Source organism: Carlito syrichta, unplaced genomic scaffold (assembly GCF_000164805.1).
Source record: "Carlito syrichta isolate Samal-C Ts95f unplaced genomic scaffold, Tarsius_syrichta-2.0.1 Scaffold130373, whole genome shotgun sequence".
Taxonomy (NCBI): domain Eukaryota; kingdom Metazoa; phylum Chordata; class Mammalia; order Primates; family Tarsiidae; genus Carlito; species Carlito syrichta.
In genome coordinates this window covers 384,481-396,290 of record NW_007074469.1, presented here as the reverse complement: position 1 = coordinate 396,290, position 11,810 = coordinate 384,481, and the positions used below count along the sequence as shown (strand labels likewise).

The following is an 11,810-nucleotide window of genomic DNA, read 5'->3' as shown; positions in this document are numbered from 1 at the left end:
CACAGGTAAAGTTTGGGCCTTACTTTGGTCCCCACTTCACCTGGTTTGAGATCAGGTATCCTCACTGATGAAGTGTGCCCCCTACCTTCCTCCCCTGGGAATTTCCCTTTACTGTCAATTCCTTTCTTATAGTATTATGAAAATTGTTCAGAGTCCACTTATGAGTGAGAACATGTGATACTCTGTTCTTTGTTTTTGTGATAGATCCCTGAGTATGATAGACTCTAATCCATCCAAGTAGCTGCGAAGTTTATAGTTTTGCCCTTCTCTATGGCTGATTAACATTCCATCAACTATACACACTCTTCTGCATCTGCTTGTCTTCTTATACTATATCCCAAACTTTGCTCATAACAGTATATAGAAATATTCTTTATTCCCTTTTACAGTTGCATAGTATGCTGCTATGTAAATATACCATAGTTTATTATCAGTTCCCCTATTATTGGGTTGATTTCTGTTTTGTTTTTTTGTTTTTTTTTTTACCTTTCACTAGGAGATCTATTAATTAATTAATTAATTTGATTCTTTATCCATTTTGTTGAACTCAGGTTTGGTTTTTTTTATTTTCGGTTGATGATCATTTCAAGTATAGAGCTTTGCCTATGTTTTGAACCACCTCCTTAGAATGGAGTCTTAGGAATTGTCAGGTCAAAGGCCAAGAGCATTGTGATCTGAATGCCTCTGACCCAGCTGCTTTCTAAGATGTGATGAGTCTTGTCTCCTCACCTTGTGTTTAGTCCTGCCTGGGGCCTGATAAATCCTCAAAGATAGCCAGGCTCGGTGGCTCAGCCTGTAATCCCGCGCCTTTGGGAGGCTGAGGTGAGTGGATTGTCTGAGCCCGCGGGTTCGAGACCCACCTGAGCAGCGAGACCTCATCTCTACAATAAATCAAAAAATCAGCCGGGCATGGTAGCACGTGCCTGTAGTTCCAGCTACTTGGAAGGCTGAGGAAGGATCACCAGAGCCCAGCAGGTGAGGCTGCGGTGACCGGGAGCGGCCACTGCACTCCAGTCTGGGCGACAGAGTGAGATTCCAACTCAAAAAAAAAAAAAAAAAAAAAATCCTCAAAGATGGAGAAGTGAGTGAACAAATGGAAATGGGTGGAAGATATCTTATTGGTTTACATTTTCTCTGTCAGTATATGACAATGCCGTCTTTGAATGCAGTTTCTTTTAAAATTCCACAGTATGCTTCAGAAGATGCAGAGCTTCTCTTAGTTGGAAATAAGTTGGACTGTGAAACAGACAGAGAAATCACCAGGCACCAGGGTGAAAAGGTGAGAAAATGGGGGTCCACAGGGGTCATAGTCACCACGCTCTGCACTTAGTGCTTGGTGTCCTTTTCGTTTTAATACCTTACTTATTTTTTAAAACTCAGTTATATCATTATCATTTGTTTGCATGTTTTTGACTTCCTGCTCCTTTAAATGCATTTTGCAATGAAGGGAGGAAAAAAACCACATTAGTATATACAGCATTATTATCTAACCTGACATTTTATACAGAGAAACTTTTTTTAAGCCAGAAAATTGCTTTCATGATTTTCTCTTTCTCTAATGTGTTTTAAACTTCTTTAATTTTTGCTGAGGATTCAGTCATGGAGAAATGATGCTGTTCACATTTCAAATGCTATATGTGTTAATGCTTTTAGAAACTTAGGCAGGTAATTTGGAAGGTCCTGGGATGGCCTTAGAGTGTTTGTTGTGTTTTGATATGTTAGTATTTGTTAGTAATGTAAGAATTCACTACACTTGTGAGCCTGATATTGAGGTCAGTGGGGCTTTCCAGCCCTTTAGTGCCACCCCTTCTCTGAAAGCCTAGCTCCAAGGCTGTGATTCCCCCTAGAAGCCAGGCTTTGCTCGTATGCTAGGCCGTGTGGCAGCCAACAGAGGAAATAGGTGTGTGTTTCTTCTTAGTTTGCACAACAGATAACTGGGATGCGGTTCTGTGAAGCAAGTGCCAAGGATAACTTCAATGTGGATGAGATATTTCTGAAACTCGTCGATGACATTCTGAAAAAGGTAAAAATAGAATCTGTGTCATGAAAATATTTCCTCTGAAACCTGTTGTTTCCTTTATTACTTTTGTATTGAGAATTTTTTATTTAGAAATGAAAGTACAACAGTTATGCTCAGGCTCAAGAGCCAGGTATGGGTGTTAACTCAGCCAGCAGCATCCAGCCTGCTGTAGTAGTCACCGTTACCCACCTAGGGATTGTTGGTGTCCTGAGGGTTGGTGTACAGTGTATTTGCTCAGCCTTGAAACACAGCTTGGTAGAGTGACTTAAACAAGGTATCGTGATGTGCTGTGTTTATCGGACGTTTTCTTTTCTTTTCTTTTTTCCCACTTTCCCATGAGAATTCAGTTAGAGACCCAGCAGAGTATGTGGGTATCTCAGTGGAGAAAAGGCCCCTTGGTGCAGTGCTCACCTGCCTTCTTGCTCTGCTTCCTTATGGCAGCTGCTTTCCTTCATAAAGGCCTTTCCTTGATGTGGGCTGCAAAAAATTGCTAGACAGCTTCATCAAGCAGTAGTAGTTCCTTTGGACATCTTCAGGCTTATGTTGAATGATTTCTCATGAAAACTAATGTTTACTTATATTATTATTAAGTGAAATTTGCTCAGTTCAGACAATTCTGAAGTTTCTGATAAAATGGTTGTTTTAAAATGGTTGTATCATATAAAGCTGTCGAGAGAAGTTATTTCTTTGACTAGTATCTAACTATTTAGAATGCTGACCATTTAAAAAATGAATTAATATATTAAATTTTCACTATTCTGTACTTCATGAGAATAAATTTTTACAAGGTGAGTCTTAAACAGGCTGAGCAGTGTTCACATTTTGATATGAAATACCCTGAACGTGGTTTTTATTTTTTTGGCTTAATATTTTAATGTCTAATTAATCTTTGATGATCAGAGAACTTTATATAACAGTACTTTGCTTTTTATATTATTGTACAATTTGCAAAGCATTTATAGTTGACCCTTAAACAACAGGGGGATTATGGGCGTTGCTCCCCCACCCAAGTAATTGAAAATTCGAGTAGAACTTGAATTCCTGAAAGCTATATTACTGCCAGGAATTCAAGACTAGCTTGGGCAGCATAACAAGACCTCATTTCTACAAAAAAATAAAAAATAAAAAAAATTAGATGTGCCTGGTGGTACATACCTGTAGTCCCAGCTACTTGGAAGACCGAGGTAGAAGGATCGCCTGAGCTCAGGAGGGTAGAGGCTGTGGTAAGCCGTGATTGTGCCACTGCATGCCTGCCTGGGTGACAGCGAAACCTCAACTCAAAAGAACCATGAATAGCTACCATTGACTACTGTTGACTTACTAATAATGTAAACAGTCCATTAACACATATTTTGTATGTCTTATATACTGTATTCTTATAATAGAGTAAGCTAGAGAAAAGAAAATGTTATTAAGAAAATAATAAGCCGGGCTCAGTGGCTCAGCCTGTAATCCCACACCTTTGGGAGGCTGAGATGAGTAGATTGCCTGAACCCGCGGGTTCAAGACCCGCCTGGGCAGGTGAGACCTCATCTCTACAATAAATCAAAAAATTAGCCGGGCGTGGTAGCACGCGCCTGTAATTCCGGCTACTCGGAAGGCTGAGGCGGAAGGATCGCCGGAGCCCAGCAGGTCGAGGCTGCGGTGGCCGGGAGCGGCCACTGCACTCCAGTCTGGGCGACAGAGTGAGATTCCAACTCAAAAAAAAAAAAAAAATCATAAAGATAACACGCTTATTCCTTAAGTGGAAGTAGATCATCATAAAGGTCCTCATCCTCGTGTTCATGTTGAGTAGGCTGAGGACGAGGGATTGGTTTGCTGTCTCGGGGTGGCAGAGGCAGAAGAGGTGAAGGTGGGAGGCACACTCGGTGCCACTCTTACTGAAAAAAATCCACCTGTAAGTGGACCCACACAGTTCAAACCCATGTTGTTCCAGGCCAAGTATACATAAACCTTGTAAGGTCAAAATGAATTTCTCCTTTCTCTTTATCCTTTAGATGCCTCTGGATATTTTAAGGAACGAGTTGTCCAATAGTATCCTCTCATTACAACCAGAGCCCGAGATACCGCCAGAACTGCCTCCACCAAGACCACACGTCCGATGCTGTTGATAGGCTGCTTTGGAGACAAAGCGGAAACAGTTCCTGGAAAGGGGAAAAACGTTCTATTCTGCACTACAATCATTTTGACAATTTCCTTTCGCACTTTGTAATCCAAGTCAGAGCTATACACTAACTTGTAAATATGCAGATATGCAATCTTGGGTAAGTTTTGGTTATAAGTTGCCTATATCCCTCCAAATTATTCTGTTTCACTCATTACCCAGTGTCTAGTGTACACTGGGAAACATCGTACTTCTAATAAGAAGAATGGGAGAAATGAAAAGTATCATGTTTCTTGAAATAAACAATTGTCCTTGTTAATTATATTTCGAGGACAGAAAATACTCTGGTAAAAAGAGAGAACGTGGTGCTTTGCTTACTGTTATAAAGAAAATTTGTTAAAGACTTTGAGGAAAAAAAAGCTATCTTAAGTGCTTTTTCTTTATTTACAAGACATTTCCCCATCAGTAGCATCTTTAAAGTATTGGAGTGTTTCTGCTACAAAGCAAAGCTCCATTCATGGCCATCATTGAAGGTTATTTATTAATATTATGTAATAGTAGGATATTACTAGTTTAGAGGGTTGGATTTGACTTGGTCCTAAGGCCGCAGAATCTCTCTCATGGTTTTCTAAGGGATATACCCTTATGATTTGAAGAACTACAAAGATTCAATAAAGAAAGAAATGTTTTTGAAACTATAGAAAAAGATTTTAAAACAACGCTGCTGTCCTAAACAAATCCTGTTTAAAGGAATTTTAAAGAGATACATTTTACTATATCAAAGAACATACATGTATTTGCCTATAAACATTCTGTACCTTTGTAATGATGAAACTTCTCTCCTTTATGGTGAAGCTTATTCCAATTAAGCCTAGACTGTGTTCATTTTTTTTTTTTTTTTTTTTTTGGTCTGATAATGAATTTGTGAACTCTATCTTTGGTATATCTTTTATTAAACTGCACTGTTTTGTTTAGTCAAGGTAAATAAGTAATTATGTATTTGAATAACTTGGCGTGTCTTGAGTGTTGTGGTATGAAAAGCATTGTGGTCTTTCTACACTAATGAAGTGCAAATAAAATTTTGTATTTATGAATGACAGTTGAGTTGCCAAAGTAATTTATGCTGTTATAGATTGCACTTATGCCAGTATTCTTCATGAACTCTACAGCTTAATCTTTTAAGTGTTAAAGATAGGAAAAATACTGTGTTCTCTGCCATGGAAAACAGTTTGGTGGCTCCTCAGAGGATTAAATAGCACTACCACATGATTCAGCAGTTTGACTTCTAGGAATATACTCAAAAGATAAAAAGCAGAGACGCAGACAGATGCTGATACACTGATGTTCATAGCAGCATTATTCACATTAGCCAAAAGGTAAAAACAACCCAAGATGTCCATCAACAGAATAATGGATAAACATGAGGACAGGAGTTTGAGACCAGCCTAGGCAACATAGTGAGACACCAAAGTGGGAGGGCTCCAATCACATGCTACAGTGTGGATGAACTTGGAGGACATTATGGCAAGTAAGTAAGACACAGAAAAGGGCAGATACTGCGTAATTCCACTTATATGAGGTGTACAACATGGTCGAGTTCGTGGAGGCAAAGTAGAATGGTAGTTACCGGGATCTGGGGACAAGATGGGGTGGGGATAGTGTTTAATAGGCACAGAGTTTTGCATTGCGGAAAATACTTAAGTTCTGGAGATGGATGTGGTGATGATAGCACAATGGCATGAATGTACTTTAATGTGTCCTTCGTTGGCCTTCAAGAATGAGTAGAATGCTGACTGGTGGCAAAGCAGACATGAGGGCAGCGTGTTGAAAACCTGTCTGTGAATTTGGAACCAGAAACCATCTTTGGCAAAAGAAGAATACGTAATAAACCATTCCAATTGGTTCACTATTCCAGTTGGTTTTAGCTTTCTAAACCTTTGGCTGCCTCTTGCAAATGTTCGATTAAGCCTGTTCTCATGATAGAGATAAGGTAATTACTAGAAGTGTAGTTGCACTGTCTGCACACACAACCTAAAGCGTGTCTCATTCCAGTACGTTTATAGGTGTTGCTGGAAGGGTTCTGCATTCTGCCTTCATGTTTTTGGCAAGGGCAAGCTGAGTGTGGACCTGTCAGCTCTGTTCCATAGGCTTAAATCCTAATCCCGTCTAGACAGGAGAGTAAACCAGCCCAAACCCATCTGCTCTTGGCAAAAGATCAGTGCGCATGCCCAAGGAGAGGGAGCATTCTCCGTGTTGTCACTCAGCAGGCGAGAGCTCCCCTCGCAGTGAGAACTTGGTCACTGCTGTTGCCCAGCCCTCTCTGATTCTGAAGCTCTTCTGGGAAGAGACTCTGGCCTCCCGGTCTGTCTCAGGACCCCCCAGCCTAAAGGCACCTTTAGGGTCAGACTGTTAATTCTATACCTATCTCAGGAGCCCCCTTAAGGATCTCAGCCCCAACTTGCCAAAATGCCCTTTAACTTAAAAATGGTGAAATCAGAATAAAGTCTGTAGTTAAGAATTTTGTGCAAATGTCAAGTTCCTGTTTTTGGTCATTGTGCTATGGTCACATAAAATGTTACCGTTAAGAGACACTGGAGAAAGGGAACGTGGTGTCTCTGCACCATGTTTGCCGTTTCCTATTAATCAAGCATGTTAAGCTGTTTTTAAAGTTACAACATTACTAGCAATTGCTAGTTACTGAGTATTTGCTGTGTGCCAGGTGGTTACAGGAAATTTACAGATATTCTTTTATTTAAGCCTCACAACTACTCTAGGAGTTAGCTGACATTTAATATTATCCCCATTTCTCTGGTGAGGAAATTGAAGTATGAAATAAATTAATCTGTCAAAAGATTACAAAACGGTAATTGGTTGAGAGTCAAACAATCTGGTGGCCGGACTCGGTGGGTCAACCTGTAATCCCAGCAATTGGGAGGCCAAGGTGAGTGGATTGCCTGAGCCCGCGGGTTCGAGACCAACCCGGGCAGCTTGGCAAGACCTTGTCTCTACAATAATAAAAATAATTAGCCGAGTGTGGTAGCGTGCGCCTGTAGTTCCGGCTACTTGGAAGGCTGAGGCAGAAGGATTGCTGGAGCCCAGCAGGTCAACGCTGGGGTGGCCCTGAGTATGCCACTGCACTCCAGCCTGAGTAACAGAGTGAGACTTCAACTCAAAATAATAATAATAATCTGGCTTTAGAGACTACATTCCTGTCCACTGTGCTATACTGTAGCTCATGAATGGCCTTATCGTGGGGACAAGTTAGGAGCTGAATGATATTTCAGAGGTCCCAAGGCCCAGAAGGTTCTCTGGTGCTCATAGAGAGTTTGGTTGGGAGTTAGACTGCAGTGAACCGAGAAGTGGATTTGAGGTGTGAAAACAGAGATGAATGGTTCCTTCCAGAAGATTGGTCACCCAGGAGAGAGGTGGAAGCCCAGCTGGGAACAAAGGAGAGCTTTTCCAACACGGAGAACTCTGAGCTAATACAGTCGAGGGAAAAGGGCTAGCAGAAGGGGAGAACTTGAAATAAAGGAGAGAGGGGGAGAGTGGAAGGACCGTGACCCCTGGGGTGGAGGAAGGAAATTTCTGTTCAGTGTACACTTAGGGCAGGTATGCTCATAGGATGCCCGGCTGTTTTGTGTGGTGGGTGGCGTGTCATCCTCGGCAAGGCCTTGAGAAGACCCCAAGCGATATACCACACTGCAGTACAGTAATCAAAATGAGGAAATTGACACTGGTACGGGACTTAACTACAGACATTGTTCCAGTTTCACTGGTTTGGCTTTTAATCATTCTCCACGTTTTCTCCTTGACTTCTGTGGCCCCTAATGTCAGTGTCATCAAACTACTTAGAGTAGCTGCTTAGAGCTGCTCTTCCTCTGCTTGTCTCTAGGCGTCACGCTCCCAAGGAGTGGGAGGCTGCTGGCTTCGATCTAATAAATCGTCATTTCCTCGCTTCTTTAAATATTGTTCGGGTATCAGGTGGCCAAGTGCTTCTGGGGAGACTGCTCCTTTTTTTTTTTTTTTTTTTTTTGAGTTGGAGTCCCACTCTGTCATGCTGGAACAATTAGATATTCATGTGCAAAAATTGAACCTCAATTGAACCTCACACTGTCATCCAGGCTGGAGTGCAGTAGCACACTCATGGCCACTCCAGCATCGACCTGCTGGGCTCCCATGATCCTTCTGCCTCAACATTCCAAGAGGCCGGAACTATAGGCACGAGCTACCATGCCCAGCTAATTTTTGATTTATTGTAGAGACGAAGTCTCGCCAAGTTGCCCGGGCTGGTCTTGAACCTGCGGGCTCAGGCTGAGCCACCGATCCCGGCTGAGGCTGCTCCTTTCTGCAGCAGTGAGAGTGAATCTTAACTGATAAGTGCCCACCAGTATTATGTATTCCTTTTGCCAGCGGTTGCTGGGGGGATTTTGCTAACGAACATGGTTTGGTTCTGTTAGGGAGATTCTGAGAAAGTGTTTTAAGAGATGCATACAGGCCAGGCACGGTGGCCCAAGCTTGTAATCACAGAACTTTTGGGGAACCAAGGTGAGAGGATTGCCTGAGCCCGTGGGTTCGAGACCAGCCCGAGCAACATGGTGGGCATGATAGCACTCGCCTGTAGTTCTGGCTACTTGGAAGGCTGAGGTGGAAGGATCGCCTGAGCCCAGCAAGTTGATGCTGTGGTGGCCCTGAATGTACCACTACACTCCAGCCTGGGCGATGAAGTGAGGCTCCAACTCAAAAAAATTTTAGAAAGAGAGATGGCGTACCTGTGGGAGGCAGAGGCAAGAGGATTGCCTGAGCCCAGGGGTTTGAGATCAGGCCAGGCAACTTGGCAAGACCTTGACTCTACAATAAATAAATAAATTAACTGGGTGTGGTGGCGTGCGCCTGTGGTTCAGCTACTAGGAAGGCTGAGGCGGAAGGATCACCTGAGCCCAACAGGTCGAGACTGTGGTGGCCGTGAGCACGCCACTGCACTCCAGCCTGGGTGACAGAATGAGACTCCAACTCAAAAAAAAAAAAAAAGGATGCATGCATGGATACTTGGTTGCCTCTGGAATTGGTCATCTTCATGGGGTGCTTGGAACTGTAGTGCCATCTTGGAAACTGAAGAGGAATTTTGCCTGAAAAGACAGAATATTGAGGAAGGGCAGAGGAGAGATGGCAGGAAGCTACCTAGGTCCTTCAGTTTTAGAGCCACTAAGTTAACCAGTCCTAAGCCTTCGGTTTTCTAGCTAACTGAGATAACAGTCTACACAACTTTCAGTTGGGATATTCCTTACTAACAGCTAAAAGCATCCTCTCCAACATTCCAGGGTTCCATCCTCAGGCCAAGTGTCGGTGTGCACACTCAGCCACACCTGTGGCCCAACCTCTGGCTGTAAACCAGTGACTTTCAAGTCTCCAGTGCAGACCACTCCTGAGCTCCAAATACATAGATCGAGCTACCTACTGGCATTTCTACTTTGGTCTGTCACAGACACCACCATGTCGACTAACTTTCATTTAAATCGGATGCTACCTTCTGTCTGTAAACCAGCCCCCTCCAACCTGTCCTGTATTTCATATCTCAGTGAAAGAAACCACTATCTACCTAGCTTCCCACGTCTGAAACGTGAAAGTGCCCTAGATTTCTTTTCTATCCTTTCCCGTTGGTCTTCAAACCCCACTGAATTAAATCTTTCAGAAAGGTAGAGAAAGCAATTCTGCATTAGCTGAAGTCCCTAGTTCTTCACTGGCATTCTTGTAACAGTCACTGATTGTATATCTATTCCAATGATTCTCTGTCTACAAAAATACTCCCAAGTTTACTGTGACTATTTATTAAGTCCCCTTTTATCATCCAAACATTCAGAACTTTACCCAAATGAAGTCATTTTCCCACAACTCTATCCGAGATTCAGAAACAGCTCCTCTAATTGCTTGTGAAGTTATCATTTTGTCTGTTTAACTGAGTCTCAGAGAGATTAGGTAACATGCCCAAATCTGCACAGCTAGCAAGTGGTAGAGCTGGGTCAGAACTCCAGTCTTTCGATTCCACACTATCTTCTCTCACAGTCTGAAAAGATTTACTAACCCTTTTTCAAGTATTTAGTAACATGTTTCTTATTTATTAGTGATAACCACTAAGTGGGCTATTGACTTCCTGCCAACCCAAAAAGCTTGTGTTTTTATTGTCATTTTAATTTGCTAGAAATCACAAGTGTGATTATAGCACAAGCACTGTCTTTTAATGTCTTTTTTTCTTTTTTGAGTTAGAGTTTCATTCCATCACCCAGGCTGGAGTGCAGTGGCACACCCATGGCCACCCCGGCGTTGACCTGCTGGACTCAGGCAATCCTTTTTTATTTATTGTAGAGTTTTTTTCATTATTATTGTAGAGATGAGATCTCGCCAAGTTGCCCAGGCTGGTCTCGAACCCATGGGTTCAGGCATTCCTGTCACCTCGGCCTCCCGAAGTGCTGGGATTACAGGCTCAAGCCACTGCACCCGGCCTTTTAATGTCTTTTAAAAGCAAACCTAAAAACTAATGAGATGGTGAATTCAATCCAACTATATTAATAATTTTATTAGCGGGGCTCGGTGGCTCAGCCTGTAATCCCGCACCTTTGGGAGGCTGAGGTGAGTGGATTGCCTGAGCCCGCAGATTTGAGACCCGTCTGGGCAGGCAAGACCTCATCTCTACAATAAATCAAAAAATTAGCCGGGCGTGGTAGCGCGTGCCTGTAATTCCGGCTACTTGGAAGGCTGAGGCGGAAGGATCGCCGGAGCCCAGCAGGTCGAGGCTGTGGTGGCCGGGAGCGGCCACTGCACTCCAGTCTGGGCGACAGAGTGAGACTCCAACTCAAAACAAAAAACAAAAAACAAAAAAATTATATTAACTATAAACAGCTACACTTACAAATTAAAAGACAGATTGGCATAGCTTTATATTTTTAAAACACAACTATGTGCTATCTACAACAAACTCACTTTATATATAAGAACAAAGATAAGTTAAAAGTAAAAGAATGAAAAAGACATATCATGAAACGCTAATCAGAAGAAAGCTGGAGGGGTACCTGCATGATCAATGTTTGTACACCTAACCCTGAATTGTATCCCACATCCTTATAATAAAAATTTAAAACTAATAATAATTTTTAAAAGTCAAAGAAAAAAAGAAAGCTGGAGTGGATATATCACTATTAGACAAAGTAGACTTCAGGGCAAGAACTATTTCCAGGAAAAGGAGAGAAGCACTATGGAACAATAAAGGAGTCAATTCACTAACAAGACACTAATCTTAAAAGTGCCTGCACCTAACAACAGAGCTTCAAAATACATAAAGCAAAAATTGACAAGACTGAAGGAAAAAAATAGGTCTGGAATTATAGTTGGAGATTTCAGTATTCCTTTCTCAAGTCTACAACAGAACACACACATTGAAAATCAGTGAAGTAGCCGGGCATGGTGGCTCAAGCCTGTAATCCCAACACTTTGGGATGCCAAGGTAGGAGGATTGCCTGAGCCCAGGGGTTCGAGACCAGCCCGGGCAACTTGGTAAGACCTCATCTCTATAATAAATCAAAACATTAGCCAGGTGTGGTAGTGCGTGCCTGTAGTTCCAGCTACTTGAAAAGTTGAGGCAGAAGGATCGCCAAAGCCCAGTAGGTCAACACTGGGGTGGCTGTGAGCATGCCA

General features: G+C 42.4%; 1 protein-coding gene across 2 annotated transcripts in view; it reads left to right on the top strand.

The window, feature by feature from the left end:
* The window catches only part of RAB12 (RAB12, member RAS oncogene family), a 16,960-nt gene extending 11,737 nt beyond the window's left edge, over positions 1–5,223 (top strand). For both annotated transcript variants that reach the window (XM_008048962.2, XM_021707996.1), the window contains 3 exons: positions 1,190–1,279; positions 1,919–2,023; positions 4,018–5,223. In XM_008048962.2, coding sequence (XP_008047153.2) covers positions 1,190–1,279; positions 1,919–2,023; positions 4,018–4,131 — 309 coding nt within the window. In that variant the 3' untranslated portion in view covers positions 4,132–5,223. The remainder of the gene's footprint in view (positions 1–1,189; positions 1,280–1,918; positions 2,024–4,017) is intronic.
* Positions 5,224–11,810: the final 6,587 nt, after the last annotated feature.